This window comes from Magnolia sinica, chromosome 8, assembly GCF_029962835.1.
Source record: "Magnolia sinica isolate HGM2019 chromosome 8, MsV1, whole genome shotgun sequence".
NCBI classification, from domain to species: domain Eukaryota; kingdom Viridiplantae; phylum Streptophyta; class Magnoliopsida; order Magnoliales; family Magnoliaceae; genus Magnolia; species Magnolia sinica.
Window position 1 is genome coordinate 62913512 of NC_080580.1, and position 23098 is coordinate 62936609.

The following is a 23098-nucleotide window of genomic DNA, read 5'->3' on the forward strand; positions in this document are numbered from 1 at the left end:
AAAGAGGCATGTTAAACAAGGCATATTTGGTCAAGGTATTTTGACCTCTAACAGATGAGTGCCTAATCTTCCACCCCGACAATTTTCACTTTATTTCAAGATTGTAACTCAAAGGTGCTTCACGGGCTTCCGAATATGATGGGAAACCGAGACAAGTAGAGGGGAAGATCATACTCATTTTCTTCTTTACTTAGCTGACACCTACAAACCCAAGACCACCTTGAAACATCGCAATACCTTGGGTAACTTGTCCATTTGAACCTGATATGCCCCATGAAACACCACTGTGTCATAAGCTAACTAGAGGTGTGTAACTTGGAAATTAGCATTCTTGACCAAGAAGCCATTTATAAGGCCAACCTCCCTAGCCTACTTAAGTGTTTAGCCAACAACAAAGAGGAAGGGAGGCCAAAGATTGTAAGAGCTTTTGAAGAGTCCTTTTAGGGGACCCCTTCACAAGCACTAAGAAGGAAGCTGAACCTCTGCACTCTTTTACTAAAAACCTCAAATCTTCTTAAGCATGAAGCACGCGAAATTCTATTCAATGCAATCATATGTCCTTTTCATGTCAAACATACAAATAATTTTGGAATTCTTGCCTTGTGTCTGGAGCCGATGTATTCATTTGAAATTAAGGCTTAATCTAGGATCCTTGGAATTCTTGCCTTGTGTCTGTAGTCAATGCATTCAGTTGAAATTAAGGTTCAATCTAGGATCCTTGGAATTCTTGCCTTGTGTTTGGAGTCAATGCATTCATTAAGACTTTATAAGGGGTGCTGATTAGATTTATCGTTTGATAGTCTTTCAAACACTAGGCTCTATCTATCTTCAACACTAAAGCTAAAGGAATCACCTAACTCCTTAAATAACCTGTGTCTTTCGTGGAACTTGAAATGAAGTCTAACATGTTATATTTACATCTTCCCAAAACACTTGGAAAAATACAAATGGGGAACCATATGAATTTGGAGCTTTGTTCCTACCTAGGGAGTTAACTACTTCGAGCATCTCCTCTTATTCTATCATCATTTCCACCCAAGACACTTCTAACCCACCAACATGGTTGAAGTTAGGATTATTTAGAATTGGATGGTTCCAACCATGCCCTTTAACAAGTTGCTTATAACAAACAGTCAACAACTACCTCACAAAATATTTCTTACTTTTCTTTTCCTCTAGCCTCATCTTGTTCGCCACCAAGCTTTGAATGCAATTGCTCCTCCTAGCATTAGTTATGCCATGAAAAAAGCTTTTGTATTCCTATCCCCTTCTTTTAACCACACCATCCTTGACATGTTCTGCCATTTAATTTCTTCTTCATCCATTTTCTTCTCTAATTTTAACTTGAGGAGCTTTTGTTGAAAAGAATCATCATTTTGAGGGCTTTCTTCCTCATTTTTGTCGATGATTTGGATGGCGTTTATCAACCTAACTTTAGTGTGTTCCACTGAGCCATATTTTTCTTTGTTCCACTCTTAATTTTTTTATTTTATTTTATTTTTTCTTTTCTTTTCTTTTCTTTTTTTTTTTTTTGAACGTTAACAGTGATTTTATTAGCACAAACACAAAAGGCTCAAAATAACAATGATACAATTACATCCCAAATTGGAAGGACCAATCATTTTAGTTGAAATCCTTAGTACAAGAGACCCATACTATTACACATCCAGTTTACCTCTTATATGCATCCACCTCCAACCTGCTTTTATCTTGAAAGGACCGACAATTTCTCTCCCTCCAAGTAGCACAAATAACGGCCATCAAAACTAGTTTCCACACTACTTTCTCTTTTTTCCCGTGTTGTTCCCCATACCACACTAGAAAGAGGTTGACAATGACCCTGAATCCCTGACACCACCAAAGGCATTCCAAAGAATGCAATGAGTTTCTCCCACACCTTTCGAACAAACAGGCAATGGATGAACAAGAGATCCATTTTCTCAGCCCCCCTCATACACATCACACAGCAATTAGGAAGCACAAGCGATAGTTTCTGAAGATTATCATATGTGAGGATTCCGTTTCTTCCAACAAACCAAGCGAACACTGCCACTTTGGGAGGAGCACCAACCGACCTGATGAAGGATAGCTGATAGCTGATCACTGCTCTCTTCCATAGGGGAGGATCTCAACATCTTATAGAAGGAGCAGACTGAGAACCACCCCAATTTCTCCTAGGCCCACGCCATAGAGTCTTTCTCACCATTAGGCAGTTTTAGGCAATGAAGATGCTCCAAAATCCAAACAAAGTCTTCCACTTCTTCTGACCAAACAATTACATCACCCACAAGGAGACACAATGATTGATGGTCACCCCCAACAACCCCGACACCTTGTAAAGTGAAGATTCCTTCATCCTCCATCCCCATCCCCATCCCCATCTTGAACTTCATATTTGCAGACAATAACCTCTCTCCACAACTTTCCTTCCTCCACCCCGAACCTTTACAACCACTTGCCTAGCAAAGCTTGATTTGTCTGCTTCATATTCCTTTCTCCATCTCCTCCCTCCCTATAAGGTTTACGCACCTTCTCCCATTTCAAAATACGGTATTTATTCTTTATCTCGGTGCCTTTCCATAAGAATTTCTTCTTAACCTGTCCAACCTTTCCAATACCCAAGCCAGGCTATTGAAAAGGGACGTGAAATATATTGGAAGATTCGAAATGGAAGCCTTGATCAATGTTAGCCTACCACCAAATGATAGATGCATGCTCTTTCACTTAGACAATTTCCTTTCAACCCTTTCGATGACCTTGTACCATGGAGGCTTGCCACACAAGGGGAGCCCAAGATACGCCGATGGAAGGGATCCTGCCCTGCACCCAAAAACTTCCACGAATGCAGCCACCTCTTTTCTAGTAGAGTGGACACCGAACATTTCACTCTTCAAGATGACCTTTAGACCTGATACCTCTTCGAAACAGCCCACCAACTTCGCAGGTTATCCACCATCTCAAATTTTGCATCACAGAAAAGGATGGTATTGTCAGCGAACTCAATATGGGATATTGGGGATGATTCACCTCACACTGTAAAACCTCTAATCAATCTGATTGACTGGCCTTTGTCCAACATCTTGCTTAGTGCTTCAGCAACCACTACGAAAAGGAAAGGAGAGTGGGTCTCCTGCCTTGGGCCTCTTGATGCCTGGAAGAACCTTTAGGCATACCATTTAGTAGCACCGAGAAACACCACTCACCTTAGGGATGAACTCATCGCCTTCAAGCCAAGATAACTCAAAATGGAAGGTTTTACGACCCCCCAAGAATCTTCACAAGACTCCAGGATGATTGGGCAGTGGATGACCATAGGAGACCATATTGAATGATGTCCGGAAACAGGTCTTCCTGCTGTCCTGAAATCAGAAACCAAACATTCCTGGACATGGGTAAGCTGTCTTGTTGATTGGACTACATATTTTTAGCAATGGAGAGGAGGATCAATCAAATCATTACTTTTCACCCAATTAGAGAAGCCACACATTGCTGTGTTAATAGGAGAGTCATTTAAGCTTTTTTTGTGTGGATACTGCTCTAGACTAATGACTCCACCGACACACAGCCATCCCACCTACTCTTGATAGCCAACACTCAATTGAGGAATCAATATGATTTAGGGTGTATTTAAATAATCTTGTTCTTCAAAATGTATATTTTTATAGGCAGTGAGGTTGATAATATCCATAAGCCAAGAGGGAATTTCTTTGGGGAAGAGAATGGTGAAGAACTCTAAACCAACCTTGATAAGTTTTCTAATTTGGTTGACATCCATTGGCATGTGGATTTATTACTTCTAGTAGCATATGCATATGATTTATTAAGCTCAAATGTTTTATCACTACCTCTTTATTTGTCTTACTTTAACATATATGATTTAGTAGTGATATAAGTTTCCACAAAATGGTCGAACCGGTAACTATCAATTTGATGATATATAGGTTACAAAAATTGTCGGCTGACATATGGAAATGTGGACTGTTCAATTGTCGACATCAACTGCGTATTCTTTCCAGCTCACTCTTCATAGGTTACCGTGCAAAATTCACAAGATCCTTAAAACATCTGACAATAGGTTGCAAAAGGGACAATTATGATATTTTATAACAAAATAGTGAAATCATCAATCTAAGCCATCTATTTGGTGAGCCTTGGATTGCTTATGGTTTTCAACAATCACTTCAATCAGATGACACCGACATTCAAGCTGTGGTTTGAAAATGGACAAGTAGGACAAGGACGACCAACTTTTAGATGGCTGGGGTCTTTAGATCAATGCTATTTTTGGATGGTTACATATGAACAGTGTGCTGGACAGAATCTGTAGTCTGGATCAATTACTGGACCATGTCTTCATGTCCAAATGCAATCTTTGTTTCCTATGATGAAACAAGTTGCATTCTACTTCTGCGTGATTGTGCTCACATGTTGTGGGGGGACATCTACCTGTGCACTCATGTAGGAGGACATCCATTGTATCCACTCATGCACACTAATTATGAGCTGTCTGGAAATTTATTAGGTGGTCAATAAATAAATATAATGCGTCCTCAAATGTTGGCACATATTATTATAATCTCTATCAGAGGAGGCAGGTCTCGTATCTGAACTTTTCTTTCTTTCTTTTGGGTGAACAGTGAAGCAGGAGAACTGTATGCAAAGAAACTTGCTAACTTCGTGGAAAAGCGATTGAAATCTGAGCGGACTGCCTCAGTAAGCTTCCAATTGGAATTTTATTTCTTTTGTGACATGTGGACTATGTTTACCATTTAACACATGTCGATATTCTTGCTTTTACTTCACTAGCTAGAGTCCCTGTTATACATAGAAGTTTCAAATATCTTAAATTGATCTTTCCTCTCTCTGTGATGGCTTTGGCACATATCTAGTTTTTCTTTCCTTCATTTCTGAGTGAGCTAAGATTCCATTATGAAATTCTAGTATTCCACTTTTCTAATTAATCTTGTTTTATTCATCATGTACAAGTTTCATAATTCATGTAGAAAAAAGAAGCGATGAAAGAGACAAAAGGAAGAAAATGCTTATTATTTTTCACTGTATCAATGGGGTATAAATACGAATGGGAAAATGTGGACATTGTCCAGGTACAATGTACAATGAATGTGGACATTGCCCAAATACAATGTCCAGTGAATGTGGACATTGTCCAAGTACAATGTACAACAAATGTGGACATTATAAAAATATAATTTACAAGCATAGATCTTGGAAAGACTATCAAGACCACTCATCACCACAAGCGGCAGATGTCGACAACACGTGGTCTATACTTGCTCAAGATAAGGACAAATAACACTCCCCCTCAAGCTATAGCATATATCTCATGAATGCCTAACTTGACAAAGAACTGATCTAGATGAGCACGACAGAGAGTCTTCGTAAACATGTCTGCCACTTGATCTTGGGACTTGGTATAGGACAATGCATATTTCCTTGTTAGCCACCCCTTTCCCAAATGAAATGGTAGTCAACTTTAATGTGTTTGGTTCTTTCGTGATAAACGGAATTGATGACAATGTGAGATGCATCTAGGTTATCATAATACAACCTCATTGGTATATCCACCACGAATCTGAGCCCACATTAATGTCTTCATCCAAATGATTTCACATATTCTATGCGCCATAGCCCTATACTCTGCTTCTGCACTTGATCAAGCAACAACACTTTGCTTCTTGCTTTTCCACGTAATAAAGTTACTACACACAAGTGTACAATAACCTATGGTAGAACGCCTATCAGAAGGAGAACCAACTCAGTCTATGTCATAATATCCTTCTATTCAAAGATGGCCGTTCCACTTGTAAAGAATTCCATGACTAGGGGCTCCCTTAAATATCATAGTTTGCGAAGTACTGCTTCCATATGAGACACCCGAGGAGCTTGCATAAACTGACTCGCTACACTAACTGGATAAGAGATGTGGTTGTGTAATCAGATATCCCCTTGGATCATCAAACAATTTCCCTTCATCTATACTGAACTTTTCATTTGTATTCATGGGAGGAAACTTGGTTACATGGAAAAGCAAGAAGTAAAGTATTGTTGCTCGATCAAGCGCACAGGGCCATGGCTCATGGAACATGCAAACTCATTTGATTGAAGACATTAAAGTGTGAGCTGGTTCTCCTTTTAACAAGCATTCAACCACCGGTTATTGTATGTTTGTGGCATGCAACTTGGTTATGAGGGGAAAGCAAGAAGCAAAGTGTTGTTGCTTGATCAAGTGTAGAAGCATGATACAGGGCTATGGCTCATGGAACATGCAAAATTTGTTTAAGAAAACCAAGAAAAATGTCAGAAAATCGGGTCTCATTTGGCTGAAGACATTAATGTGCTAGCTCAAGTTTGTGGTGGATATATTGATGAGGTTGTACTGTGATAATCAGGTTGCTTCTCACATTGCCAATAATCCAGTTTATCACGAGAAAACCAAATACATTGAAGTTGACTATCACTCATTTGAGAAAAGGTGGTTAACAAGGAAATATGCATTGTTGTATGTCAAGTCTCAAGATTACGTGACAGGCATGTTTACAAAGGCTCTCGGTCGTGCTTATGTAGATCGGTTCTTTGTCAAGCTGGGCATTCATGATATATATGCTTGAAATTGAGGAGTGTTATTTGTCCTTATCTTGAGCACACGTGGGTCCACACGTGCCATATGTGGTGATGAGCAGTCCCCTTTGGGTGGTCCACTTTTATGCTTGGGTTCCATATATTTTGGGTTAAACTTTAGTTGCTCTATTCCTCTCTTTTCCTTTTACTCCCATCTTTCTTCTTCTCTTCTCCAATCCTCTCACTAAGAATCTATAACAAGAATGCCATTAATAACAAAAGTAAAAATACCCATTACGTCCAAAACTTTAGATGGGCCTAAGATGGGCCATATAATCGCATTCACAGTCGATAACAAGAGGAAAATTGGGTATTTTTGTTGAAGAAGGGAAATGTTTTTAATTTCCATTGGAAATATGAAAATTTCACAAATTCAAGTAGAAATTTCATTTCCATGGAAATAACATTTCCACTATCAATTTCAATGAATCCTAATAGACCAGGTAAAAGATGCATAAAATATGAATATCTCAGATTTTGTTAATAAATTCTCAATTTCGTGGTTAGCATGCGGAACCTATGTAAGGAATTTAGCATTAGAAGCCGCTGATAGATTGTCTCATTTGAATCTTACATTTAAAGAATTAGCTTTTTCATCTCTCTCTACATTAACATCGTATGGATTTTCTTGCTTATAATTTAAATTTGAAGATTAACCATATCTCAACCATTCTTAATGTTAAATAATTTGATAATCATCACCATCACCATCATCATCACCATTTCCATAATAATCATCATGACCTTTTCCCAGCTATTTTTGGTTGGCTTTATGAATCCTATTTTGCCAATCAATCCTATCTAAAGCACTATCCTTTGTTCTTTTCTTTTTCTTTTCTTTTTTTAGGTAAGTATTTTATTGAACTGGCATAGACAAGAGATCTACACCAGAAAAACATATAAACTCACGACCAAATGATCAAAGAAACTAAAGCACACTCTTAAGAGAAATAAAAGATGCATCCCAAAACGAAACATCCATCTTTGCCCTTCTAAAGAGCACACCTGGCAACTTTCACCAAATCCAGAAATGTATATGATATATCATTCCTTTTTGTCCAAATAGCCCACAGACCTCCGAGAAGCAAGAATTTCCACAGCTTACTCCCTTTATTTCTAATGCCACTTTCATGCCAAACAAGAACCTAATAGATCTAGGCACCATCCAACGATACCAAAGAACGTCAAGGAACCAATCGTTCACTTCCTTAGTAAAGGTGCAATGCAAGAAAAGATGGTCAACGGATTATGGATCCTGCAAGCACAAAACACAGACTTTGGGGATGATTATCTATCTTTTGTAAAATTTTTCCTCTGCAACGATCCTGCTCCAACCCTCCAGCCAGGTTAACCTTGCAACCTTAGGGCCCTCCGGAAGACCAAATAAACTTGGTTGGGACTCCTGTAGACATCTCCTAGGGATTATAAAGGACCTTGCAAAAAGGATCTAACCGAGAACATCCCAGATTTCTCCCACTTCCACAACCAAGAGCTCCTCTCATAATTGGACAAACAACAATTCTACAGAAGAGAACAATCAGAGAAGCCTTCCAATTCATCATGTGGGGAGTTAAGGCATAAGTTTGACTCCAACTACCAACTTGATGCAACCTTCCTTTATCTTGGCCTAGGACCGACAATGATAGCATAAATTCCGACAAGTGCAATGTAATAGACTACTAATAGATTGGTTACGATAAACTGCTTTCTAATAGTCTATTACATAGGTTGATTACAATCAACAAGTTGATTTGTGCAGATCTAAGCTAGGATCCGATCATAGAGATCAAACGAAAAGGAAAAGTATAAAAAAAAATTTTAAAAAAAAAAGTTTTTTTTTTTTTTTTTTTTGTCTTGTTTTTGTTTTTGTTTTTGTTTTTGTTTTGTTTTGTTTTTTTTTCTTTGTTTTGTTTTGGGTTTTTTTTTTCCTACAGTCTGGGGATTGGAAATTGAACTACCATTTGGTTCTCCCCAAAAATGACCTTCCTTTTTTGAACTCGTTTGTAAAGAACTCGAAAAGAAAGATTAGAAAAGTGAAAAAGAAATGTTTTCTAGTTCGGCTTCTATTCCAATTACCAATAATATGTTTATTGGAAATCCTATGGTACTCGTCACTTCGCATAGAACTGAAATAAGAGATTACTAAAAGTACTTTTATTAAGTAATATATCATTTAACAGATTAACTAACAATCTCATATTAATTTAAATTATGGGTACTCTATCCTCGAGCTTGATTAATTACTGGGTTACTACAGCGCCGTAACACTTGGTACTTGGACATTGGCTTGAGGCATTTCCTCTACCCCTTCTTACCCTACCTTGAAAAAGCAAGGTCACCTTGTGCCCTTAAACCGATAATCATTTTCGGCTAACCTAGCCTCCTCCATCCATTAGCACCAAGCACCAATCAGTTTATATATATATATATATTCATAGTTGTAACTTGTAAGCAATGTTTTCCATATCATTATTGTGTAATGTATCACACCCTTGGGATATGGATACATATCAGTTATCGCATGGGATATATCAATTGTATCACGTAATTTATCGCTGTTGTTGGGAAACATTGGGAAATTGGTCGAATTTTTCAATGAAACTTCAGGGTTTGTTAAGAAAGACACCAATACACTAAGAAAAAAAAAAAATCACAAAAAACAACTGCACATTATAGGTTTCCTTTGTATAAGGTCCTAATCTATGTGTTGTTTGACTGAATTAATGTAACTATATTCAAAGTCAACTCATAAAATTTATCAATGTAACAAAACATGTATGGAAACACAAGCATTACATTCAAAAGCAAAGGAAGTAGAAAAATAGAAGTAGACCTGTGCATTTTGGGAAAAAATATTTTTTAACATTTTTTAATTGCTTTTAATTAAAAATTATTCCCCCCCCCCCCCCCCAAAACAAATCCCCTAATTGCCAAAAATGTGTAGATCTGGTTATATACATGTTTGATTTCATGTTTGGATGCTAAGATTACAATCAATTTGGGAAAAAATGGGAAAATTTCGATTTTTCTGCAACTTGGCCATCTCCCCTAAATATCAAAATTGAAACTCTAAATTCATAATTGTTCATGTAAAATATGAAAAATGATGGATTTCTTACTATTTGACACTATGTAAAATATATAGAAACGAAAAATAAAAAACGAATACTAAAAAGTACACACCTTTTAGAATCCAGTCCCAACTCCCAAGAAGCCTCCGATTGCGACTTCGGAGAAATTTCGAAGATTTTCTTCTAACAAACTAGAGTGGAATGGTTGAAATCATCTTTGAATGTACTAGGAAGTTTCTATATATATATATATATATATATATATATATATATATATATATATATATATAGAGAGAGAGAGAGAGAGAGAGAGAGAGAGAGAGAGAGAAGAAATCGATTTTTGAGAATTTTTGAGGAATTTTCGAACAAAATAGCGTCGATTTCTTTTTATTCCTTTCGATATCGATATATCTCACGCTATATTAAGAATTTATAAAGAGGGAGTATGGATATATTTCACGATATCATGATATCCATGATATATCGCGATATCATGTGAATATATTGGACAATACCATGAAAAATAGATATTAAAGCTTGGTTTTGTATCACCTAGTTGGGATAACAGATATATCGGTAATATTGTAAGATACTGAAAACACTAGTTGTAAGTTCCCATGGCATAATAGATCGATGACCCGACATCTGTGAAAGAAAAAAAGGGAGGAGTCTTTTCAATAATCCTTGATCTCAAGGAGACATTATCTATCATGGGAAAAAATGGACAAATAGAGAATAGTCGACTATCAGAATCGCAAATGAAAAATGGGGATAGGTTTTGATGGGATCCCCCCCTTAAAAATCAGACACAGAGGTTTCCTCTCATCCGGCTCAAGTAATTGAACCAAATAAAGAAAGGGGTTCTCATCTTTCTATTTTTTATTTTTATTTTTAAAAAACTAACATTACCAGGGATTGAACCCTGGATCATGCACACATGCAGGCATGCCACCAGCTCATCTAATGAGCAAGAGACAAAATGGGGTCTCACCTTGAAATTTTGTTTTAGAAAACCCAACCCCATAAGAATCTACTTCATACTCGAGGATTTTATAGATGAGGAATAAACCATGGATAAATCCAATAGACTCTTTCGTAAACCCAAGCGATCTTTTCGTAGGCATTTGCCCCCAATTGATTGGGGGATCGGATTGATTATAAAAACATGAGTTTAATTAGTCAATTTATTAGTGAACATGGAAAAATATTATCTAGGCGAGTGAATAGATTGACCTTGAAACAACAATCAACAACTTGAGTACTCCAATTTCTCCTCTAAAAGATTCTGCCAGCATGGAGGGGTCTAGACAAATGGAGCTCCAAGAAAATCGAACCACACTATGAGACCTAAATTCCTGGATCTGCGGCTAACCTGGCCAGTCGATCAAAACCATCTTACAATGGCTTGTCACAAGACCAAGCATCCTCCGAAAACTGAATGTGCGACCCATCGCTGAGATAGAATCCAATGCCTTCCTTGAACCTGTTGACCCTCACAATTGTCTTCTAGATGGACAAAGCCTGTATAAAGAGGACTCACTAGTGGACCAACCAACCTCCTTGACACCGTATTACCTTTTTCCACATTCTCTTACTTTTTGTTCCAGGTCTCCGCAACCATTTACCTGAAAGGGCCGAGTTCATTGAAGTTAACTCTCTTATTCCAGGCTCAGCTCCCGCAGCTAGCTTAGACACCTCATTCCACCTCAAGAGTAAAGTTATGCTTACCTTCTGCCCCTTGCCAGAGGAAATCTTGCCGGATCCTTTCCAATCTGTTCGTCATCGAGGTTGAATGGTGAAAACATAGACATGTAGTAAACTGGCATATTCAACATTGCACTATGAACAAGTTTCCGTATCCCTCACCTTCTCAATCCAAATCCTTTTAGGTCTTCCACTCATCCTCTTTTCACAGCCTCTGTCCCTAATCACCTCTCCTTATCTAAGTTGTCTCTAGTCTTCGTTGCACAAATAATTTGATAATGTATCCTATTATCCTGGCATACTACTTTTTTCTTTTTTTTCTTTTTTTCCTTCAGTATTTACATATAAAATTCATCAATTACTTGTTGGAAACTAGAGAATTTGGGGCCTATTTGGACCATGGCATTAAATGGTATGGAATTGCATTAGATGGAATTAACACCATTATTGCAGAATGATTACATGTCTGGAAATGCTTTGGTATTTTGACTGTCCAATCCCACATTTGGGATCAAAATCTTCCCTTGGGAAATACACTGTATTAAGTGAAGCCTGCGTTTGGTGGATCATGGAATTATAATCAACGGACTGCATTTTACAACTAATGCCAGTCACCTATACACGTATGCAACTTGAATGTCATGTGTAAAGTGCACATATGGATGGACAGCGTGGATAAAACACATGCATCAATGTGGGGCCCACAGATGTAGTGGATTTCGAAATCCACCACAAAACCTGCAGTATTTACTATTGGTTCTGGATGATATGATACTAGGATTAATCCAATCCTTCCCATCGTTTCCAGATGCTAGATGGAATTTGCATGGGATCAAATGCAATTCCACACCACCTAATACCATGCACCAAACAGGCCCTTGATGTTTATCGAAGTATGTTTTTAATTCATTAACAAGTTGGCTATATATGTTCTGCTGTTCATCTTCTCTTAAACTGCTCATAACCATCTCTTGTGCTCCTGTGGTTCAGATATGGACTAGCACGTTGCAAAGAACAATTTTGACTGCAAGTCCAATCATTGGATTCCCTAAGGTGTGCTCTTCTAATCCATAACTGCATACGCATATGTGATTTGTGCAACCTGTCTTACAAAGTTTGCAAAACTGGATAACCTTGTTAGAAATAATTTTTTATTGTTTATTGTGTCATGGGAAAATTTTCTAAATCCCTTGGACATTTCGAAATATATCATCATATGCAAATCTGTCCTTGAAATTGAATGTCCAAACAAAGCATGTAAGGAGTGGATGTTAGGAGAAGTTTATAGTATTTTCATAATGTCTTTTTGGGGATTTTAGAACTGCACAAAAAATTTCTAATGTTTTATTAGGTAAGGACTTTGGACCATTAAGATTTTGGGACTGCCCAGTAAACTGTTAATTTCTTCTAAAAGTTGATTCAGAACTAGTTTTTGGAAAGATCAGGGGCTATAGTTTTATGGAGGAAAGTGCATGTTGGGTTTAGGAAAAGTTCAAACTAGTTTGTTAGAAAGTTCTAGATTTCAAGTGATGTCTTTGTCAACATTTCAGAGACTTTCTAATTTCTGCTTCTACTGGGATTTTTGCATTTAGAATGTTCTTATAAACTAGGATTGTATTATCTTAAGAGTTGGCTCAGATCTAGGGCTGAGATTAGGATGTGTGAATTATGGGGGTGTATCTATCAAAATTATGTATCTGCACCAAGTTCATGGTAGGGCTACTCGGTAATTGACTGTGAATTGCGCAATTCAAACTGTGGTAAGAAGAGTAATCCTCTTTGTATTACAATAGTGAATCTTCCAAAAGGCTAAGGGGATGATGGGATCAATGATTCGAAAAGACATTTCAAGCAATTGATTTGACACTGACCATGTTGCTAGACTAATACCTTGACAATAAGGAGGTATCTGAATTGATTATTTATGCATCTTCTGTGTTCCGATGAGCAATTCACTCATTGATTATTGCTTACCAAGTTAAGGGGATTTTTATCTAAGACTCTTTGGTAAGTTGGGACAGTACCCATGATCTCATGGTTGTGGCACAATGCTGTCCAATTCCAACACGATCTCTTTCTCTATCATTTATAGTTGTTGTTTACTTTTACATTAATTCAATTAAAACATGATGCTATTGTTGCTATTGTGTAGATACAATGGCGTGCACTTGATGAAATAAATGCTGGAGTGTGTGATGGAATGACGTATGAAGAGATAAAGAAAAACATGCCTGAAGAATATGAGTATGTATTGTGAATCTGCTAAATCTTTTTTAGATATTGCATGATACCTAATTGTGTTCTTTTTCTTGGGGGTGATTTTTTGCCATATCCAAGAGTTCTTTTTGTTCATTGTGTGTGTGTGTGTGTGTGAGAGAGAGAGAGAGAGAGAGAGAGAGAGAGAAATTACAGTTTTTTTGTTTTCTTTCTTTTTGAGTGTTATATCTTGAGATACCGTTTTCTTGTACAATGGTCATAATGACTGTTCGAAAAAAAAAAAAAGCAAAAAAAAAATAAAAATAAAAATAAAAAGAAGCAAAAAAGCAAAAAAAGAAAAGAAAAAGGAGTGAGTTATAATGCTAGACAGTCTAAAGATGGTAGCATCTTTAATATATACCCTTTTGACGATAATATAACACTAGCTGCATAGTTTTTGAGCCATGTTGGTACTCTGTATATTTTCATGTCCATGGGCTATATTTAATATTTTCCATGAACTATATTATTGTGATATCTCTCTATGCTGACTTGACCTCCATCCATTGTAAACATTAACAATTTCCACTTTTTCAGACCAAATGGTTGTTACTACTGTGATTTCCCTCTTTTCTCAAAAATAAAAAATAAAATAAATATAAAAAAATAAAAAAATCTTTTATTATGTGGTATTCAGGTTGCAAATTGGTCCAATGCCTTACTAACCCTTACTCTTTATTGTGATTTATTACTCCTGATATTTAGCATTTCATTTGGGATATTGACAAAACAAATGCAATTGTGGCTTCTTTTCTTTGAACCATTTCTTTTTATATTCAATAGTGATATGTTGAGAAAGTCAATAATACTCATTTTCATGTATTTCCATTGATATGTAACATTTGCCTTAGATGATGGTACACCTAAAAAATTAGGCCACTGGGGTGGGCATAGCTCATATTAATAGTAAACAACCAACACCACCCACCAACCACGCGCCCCCCCCCCCCCCCCCCAACACCCGAACACACACACAAATGTTCTTGTTTGTGTGGCCTAAGTCATGGATTGATCTGATTTTTGGGCCTGTGGCCAAACGAAACATGGCTTGCAAGATGGTTGGAGTGGATGTCATCAAACATCATGATGGGCCGCACATAACTCATTTGCACTAGATTGTATCCTAAGATACTGATAGGGAAATGGATGCAAGAATTGGGGTATCACTCTCCATTGCTCAAAATCTAGGATAGAGACATCCAATTTGTAACATGCTATTCATATTCAGATCTTTCATCTTTACTTAAATCATTTGAGTTATTCTATTGGGTTTTAGTTTTACTAAGTAGAGCAATGCTGTTTGTTTGTCTGGCATGCTAAATCTGATTAATCTATTAACATTTCAGGACTTACAGGATTTATTGAAGTAAGACCTTAATGACAAATTGACCGAAATATAAGAACATTATAGGGATTTGAAAAAGAAACAGATCCATTACAAATGTTTGGAACTAATGTATAATTATATGCAGCCAATATTAGTGCCATATCAAGTATGACACTATACAATGAGCACATAGAAGTATCTGGATGCGGTTGCTTTGTGTGTGTGTGTGTGTGTGTGTTCGAAGTATAGATATCACTACAAGTTTCGCTAGTCGGGAATATGGAAACAATATCGATATCGCCGATAATATCATTGATAACTAGAAATGCAGAGAAACATGAGGAAAATGGTAGAATTTTCAGTGAAACTTTAGGAGAAGCTATAATACACATTTGTATATTTAGGAATAAAAATTTTTGCAAAAAGAATGCATGCTTAATAAGTTTCCATTTAATGGGGGCCTAAAAGCATGTATCGTCATAAGAAATCAGTCCAACCATCCCATCCAACCATCTATCCAACCTTTCATCCAAACGTCCATCGATATTTCAGAATATTGACAACACTATATCTCACTAAGAAATCATCAACAATGGGAAAGGAAACAAAAGATGGTGGTCTCAATATCGCGCATGTTGTGGTAACGATATTATTGAGATATTATCAATATTATCATTGATAAATTGAAGATTGCAAACGACCATGTGCCTCTAAAAAAAGTTGAAATGGAAATTTTTTAATAAACATTTTTTGTGTGATATCGATACGTTGACGAAATTATCAAAATATTGCCGATACACTTGTGAATTGTGATACAAGCAAAACCTAGAATTTACACAGTCGAAAATATTGGTGATACATTGGCGATATTGATACATAGGAAATACAAGCGACGCTTGGAATTTACATAGTTGAAAATATGGGTGCCACATTTGCGATATTGATACATTGGTGATGCTTATCAATACATTGTTGATACCTGTAATTTCTGATGCACGTAACTCGTTTGCACTAGATTGTATCCTAAGATATTGATAGGGAAATGGATGCAAGAATTGGGGTATCACTCTCCATTGCTCAAAATCTAGGATAGAGACATCCAATTTGTAACATGCTATTCATATTCAGATCTTTCATATTTACTTAAATCATTTGAGTTATTCTATTGGGTTTTAGTTTTACTAAGTAGAGCAATGCTGTTTGTTTGTCTGGCATGCTAAATCTGATTAATCTATTAACATTTCAGGACTTACAGGATTTATTGAAGTAAGACCTTAATAACAATTTGATAGAAATATAAGAACATTTTAGGGATTTGAAAAGAAACAGATCCATTACAAATGTTTGGAACTAATGTATAATTATATGTAGCCAATATTAGTGTCATATCAAGTATGACACTATACAATGAGCATGTAGAAGTATCTGGATGCGGTTGCTTTGTGTGTGTGTGTGTGTGTGTGTGTGTGTGTGTGTGTGTTCGAAGTATCGATATCACTACAAGTTTCGCTAGTCGGGAATATGGAAACAATATTGATATCGCCAATAATATCATTGATAACTAGAAATGCGGAGAAACATGGGGAAAATGGTAGAATTTTCAGTGAAACTTTAGGAGAAGCTATAATACACATTTGTATATTTAGGAATAAAAATTTTTGCAAAAAGAATGCATGCTTAATAAGTTTCCATTTAATGGGGGCCTAAAAGCATGTATCGTCATAAGAAATCAGTCCAACCATCCCATCCAACCATCTATCCAACCTTTCATCCAAATGTCCATCGATATTTCAGAATATTGACAACACACTATATCTCGCTAAGAAATCATCAACAATGGGAAAGGAAACAAAAGATTGTGGTCTCAATATCGCGCATGTTGTGGTAACGATATTATTGAGATATTATCAATATTATCATTGATAAATTGCAGATTGCAAACGACCATGTGCCTCTAAAAAAAGTTGAAATGGAAATTTTTTAATAAACATTTTTTGTGTGATATCGATACGTTGACGAAATTATCAAAATATTGCCGATACACTTGTGAATTGTGATACAAGCAAAACCTAGAATTTACACAGTCGAAAATATTGGTGATACATTGGCGATATTGATACATAGGAAATACAAGCGATGCTTGGAATTTACATAGTTGAAAATATGGGTGCCACATTTGCGATATTGATACATTGGTGATACTTATCAATACATTGTTGATACCTGTAATTTCTGATGCTACTAGTGTTATCGGTATCGTCGTGCTAGAGATAAAGTTAATATCAAGGATATTTCAATAATATTGAGGATACTTCGAACAATGCAGATACATACATACATACATACATATATATATATATATATATATATATATATATATATATATATATATATATATATATATATATATATTATAATGTACCGAGTTGGTAAATTTCACGATTCCCTGACTCATAAGTGACTCTACGGTTTCTAGCCGGCCATAGATTCCAAGCTTTATTTAGGTAGTGGTAACTCTAAAAATCAAACACACTTTTATATCTAAGTCATTTCCACACCACATTTGCACAATTGATAAGTGAAACTGAAAGCAACTGCTTGAAATGCAGAAGCGCTCACAAATGTGAATGTGTAATGTTCAACTTATTGGGAGAAAGATCCCTTCTCGACCACATGCATAACAATATTGAAATATAAAAAAATTAAAAAACAAAAAAGGTGCAAACCACAACATAGAGATTTACGTGGTTCCCTTTCTGTACGTCCACGGATTCACACCAATCCACAATACTCAAAGGCAAAAAAACAAAGAAGTAAATCTCAATACAATGATGGCTCTCTCTCACGACAGAATATATATTACCCCAAACGAACTAGAGTTAACATAAAACTTCATATGAAATTATAAAATTGCCCTCTAGACCTGCAAAAGTGCTAGCTGGATGAACAGTGCAACTTTAATGATCAGGCTCCGTAAATCCTAACAATCTCCTACTTGGAGACTAATCATATGCGACTCCCATTGAATCTGCTATATTGGCAAAAGTCATGTCTTCGTAGAGAACTCGGTGTGAATCTCCTCTTGGTCTTCAAGTTTGAAGACCAACATAAACTGAGTATGACTTTAGTTTCTCTATAGTAACCACCTTGGTCAACATATATGCAGGGTTCTAGCTTATATGATTTTTTAAAAAAGTAAATTGTCCATTCTTCAAAAGAGATTGTATTAAATGATATTTGATGTTTACATGCTTGATTCTTGAATGAAAGTCCTAGTTCTTTGCTAGATGAATTGTACTTTGACAGTCACTATACAACTTACAATTTTCTTGCCTCGTACCCAACTCTTCCATGAGAACCCATAACCATGGAATTTCCTTGCAAGCCTTTGTTGCAGCAACATACTCTGCTTTTATTGTGGAGATGGTAACAATCTTCTATAACTATGAGACCTAACTAACTGCTACATTTTCCGAAGTGAATACAAACCTTACAATGCTCTTTCTGATATCAATATCCCCTACCAGATCTGAATAAACATATCCTTACAAACTTATTTTTTACCCTCATAGCACATTTTTTACCCTTCCTGCATAACAAGAAGGCAATAATGTAAAATTTAAAGCATATAAAAGACATTATTTATAGATCTTTAAGATGGACATGTAGAAAATAATGACAACATAAACTTGTCATCCATCAAATGAGAGTGGAGCTTTCTTTTCAGCATGGACCATTCTTCTAGTAGTCCACTGGTCCCTACCGTGTCATGAGTCTTGTGACTAAAAAAAAAAGAAGCCAACTAGCTGAGTGCCCTACTTGAGGATTAGCGGAGATTTTAAAATTGAACAAGGATCAATGTTCAATGTACAAGTACAACACATTCACCAACTTGGCACACATGAGAGATCTCACATGTGGCACATGCACTTTGGTCAAGGCATGTCCATTTGGGCCATCCATCCGGTGATTACGTTGTTGTATTAGTATATAATGTCAAACAATCAGTTGCTCTAAAAGCTCGAGCCGTTAGAGGATGGTGTATCAATGTATATCAAGGGACTTTAACATATACCATGGCTAAAAAGTCAAACTCCGCCTCTCTCTCCACCAATCATCTAGTAGGCCTCAGCATCTAGTGAGAGAAGAAAAGATTCACATTCATTGTACGCATGTGCATACTTTACAATTAGGCACAGTGTGAGTTCTCACATGGACCATACATTAGTTGGAGCTTGTTGTAGCGCACACACACACACACACACACACACACACACACACACACTATAAGAAACTAAAAGAGTAAATGTATCATATCTCATTCCCACATTCTACTTTCCCCTTCGATTGAGCAAATCTAGTGGACAACCATCTTTAGGTTTCAACAACTCCTCGTAAATCTAGTGGACAACCATCTTCAGATCATTATCCTCCCAGCGCCAATGTGTATAGTGGTACTTAGAGTTGAGAAAATATGTTGAAACCTAAAGATTATTTAATCAGCAACATAACAACATGCAATAATCAAACTAACGTAATATTTATAAACCTGAATATTATGTAGTCTACTACTACTAGAAACAAATGAGGTCAAATGTAAGAAGCTTACCAGTCCAATAAAGTGGATACCCAAGGGTCATGTGCCATCTATCTTCTATGATCTAGAGCACCCATCTTTATGAATCAAGGGATGCAGTCTTTATACCTTCTCTCATCAATCGCATAAACTCTTACTTGGATCCCATCGATGCCCATGTCTCATTTTCTACTGCCCCTAGGACCCTATAAATTGGATGTAGGATGGCAATGGCATTGGGAACTCTATCCTAGAACCCGCTACTTAATAGCCCCCACAACCCTCTTTGCAGTCTAAGTTCCTCTCTAATTCCACTTCACGAACTTCTCAAATCTGAATAGGTTCGTTAGTTTGACCCTAGTCGATACAGACTATCTAATGCAATGAAGTTCGTTGTGAACCATGTCACCCCAGGCCAAGCTATATCCTTTTTGCACTCCTGGCTCATCACAACCAACAACCAAGATTGACCATGTATGAAGTTTGTCACTCTCGCACTCTCAATGGTGGACCTTATTGATTCCCTCTGCCCACTTGACTCTAACGCGAGAACTATGCTTGAGCTGCATACAGGGTCCAATATTAACTATACCAATTCATCAACTTCTTCCCCACCTTGACAAATGTGTTGCCATTGTCCGTCATAACATGCACCACATTCTTCAAGCCAATCTCTCATATCACTCCCTTCAGAAGAACATATATATATATATATATATATATATATAAGGAAAAGGTACTATGCGCTCGAACTCACGATAAGCTCCCGTGAGGTCGAGCTGTGTGGGCCCCACTGTGATGCGTGTCGACCATCAACACCGTGCATTTGATAGGTCCCCTTTAAATTATGGGATATCCCAAAAATCATCCGTATACAGAACTCAGGTGGGCCATACCATCTAAAATCATGTGAAGACACCGTTAAAACACATAAAAGCACTTGGTGGGGCCCACCTAAATTTTGCATGCGTCTGAAACTTGGTCTGAACCCTCATCCAAGTGGGACACACATAATAGATGGGCAAGATTTGCAAACCACATCTCGGTGGGCCCAAAAAATGATTATGAATGTTTTAATGGTGCACGGCCCCTCTCCACTTCTGTATGTGGTGTGGCCCACACAAGTCACGGATTGACTTGATTTTTGAGACCTAGGCCCACGATGGAATGGTGCATCTGACTGATGGGGTAGATGTTCGAAACGCATCACGGTGGGGCCCACACAGCTCGACCTCATGGGACGGACTCGTGAGGTCGAGCGCATAGTACCTTTTCCCATATATATATATATATAGGTGGTTGCATCAATCAATCTAAGAAATACAATCTATCCTCTATCGTAGACCATGAAGTTGATAATGGCCAACTTCATAGGCCCCATCACACATCACTATCATCTCGTATATCTCCTAGTTCGACTTTAAGTCACACACTTAAGAATACATCTCCTTATCCTCTCAATCAAGGTATCCCTCAGAATCTCCTCTAGTTTTGGAGGCTTCATGCCCTGGCCAATGCTCTAAACAGTCTCAATCATATTATGGAAGTGTGAGTTGGATGTATGTGGTGGTATGCGGCTATAAATAAACCACTTGGCAATAGCATTCCTATAGTCTCCTTAAATCCTCCTTTATATCCTTTAACCTCTTTTGCTTCACGGCCATAACAGGTGCATCTTGCATGGGAGTGCTCTGGTTGTGTTGTAACTCAACCCCCCATAACAAGAACCACCACCTTCCTACTGTTGATCTCTCTCTCTCTCTCTCTCCTACTATTTTCCTCACTTCCTTACTCCTGCCAACATCACATCTAGAGCCTTGAATCATCGGCCTGGTCTCCTCAAGCCGCTACTTCTTCTGCTTGGGGGGGGGGGGGGGGGGGATATGCTCATAGTGGTTCCAAATTGACTCAATCTATTCCCCTCCATTGGCTGTTTCTATCTCCAATTGATGACCCCCTGCTTCTTTTCCTGACATTTTTATTCTACCTTTATAGAAAGACAATAATAATATCATTAAGATCCATGCATGCATGATAAATACGTGCATACGTATGTACATACATACATCCATGCATTTAATCATGAATCATCCATCCATGCATCCATAGACACATATACATGATCCATTCATCCACACATACATGATCCATCCATCCACACATATAAATGATCCATCCATGCATACATAGATTCATCCATCCATTCATGAATGCATACATACATCATCCATCCATGCATCTATCCTTGCATACATGCATACATATTGACATGCAGCCTTCCATCCACAGATATACATGTTCCATCTATGCATCCACCCATCCATACATCCATGGATCCGTGCATACATTCATACATATGTTCACCCATCCATCTAGACATATACATGTTCCATCTATGCATCCATCCATCCAAACATCCATGCATGCATACATCCATACGTTCATCCATCCATGCATCCATACATATAACATGCATATATATACCTACATGCATCCATCCATCCATCCATGCATACACATGTACATACATGATACATTATACATTAATTAAACAAATAAATTATTATTATTATTTTCTCAAAATAAACTGGTTTTTCTTCCATTTTTCCTAATTTAAAATTATAAAAAATGATTTTTTTTGGAGCCAATAGATAGATTGGCACTCATCAATATATAAATTTATCACATTATTTAATCATGAAAAATATATATTTTCCAATTAAATAGTTTTTCCTATTTATTTATATTTTTAAATAATTAAAAAATATTTTTTTGGCAATAGGAACATTCATAGCCATTCGATAGATTGGTCCTCACTAATAAACATATCAAATTTACACACTTCCATTCTCAATTTGAGGTGTAAAACTGGAAGAAATTAGGATTTCCCCATTTTTCCCTCAAATTTTGAAATATTCACCACAAATCCATGTCATGTCAATCCATGAATTCATGCATAAACATGGATTTCCATGTCAATCAATCCTACCATTTGCAGGAAGAAAATCTAATTTTTAAGGATTTTTCGGCACCTTTGACCTCTGGGCCATCTCAACTTCAAGTCACAATTTCTCCCCCAAATTGAAATTTGATTCACCGAACTTGAAAGGAGTGACTGAAATTAGCTAAGGAACGAATTCTACCAAAAATAATAATAATAATAATAATAATAATAAATCTCTAATAAATAAATTAAAAAAACTACGAGAAAAAGGGATTTGTCGAGGTTTTGGGATTTTCTCATGGTTTTCCGGGAATATCCATGGGATCGGCGATAATATTGCTAGTATCACCAATATGAGGGAGCATTTATGAAGAAACAAGCTGAAAATATCAGCGATATGATAATATCCCCAAATATCGGCAATATTGAAAATATCAGTGTATTTGGAAAAAAATATTTTTCGAGTGGGTTTTGATATTGCTGACCTGGCAATACTAATATTGTTGCTGATATTATCAATGATATCAGCAATAATTGAAACATTGGGCATCTTTTTCCACCAGTCATGATTAGTTGATTAC

General features: G+C 36.8%; 1 protein-coding gene across 1 annotated transcript in view; it reads left to right on the forward strand.

Annotated features, from left to right (window-relative positions):
• Positions 1-23098, forward strand: part of LOC131253368 (6-phosphofructo-2-kinase/fructose-2,6-bisphosphatase) — a 118958-nt gene that overhangs the window by 94339 nt on the left and 1521 nt on the right. Inside the window, exons 17-19 of the mRNA XM_058254334.1 lie at positions 4638-4713; positions 12405-12467; positions 13567-13658. Coding sequence (XP_058110317.1) covers positions 4638-4713; positions 12405-12467; positions 13567-13658 — 231 coding nt within the window. The remainder of the gene's footprint in view (positions 1-4637; positions 4714-12404; positions 12468-13566; positions 13659-23098) is intronic.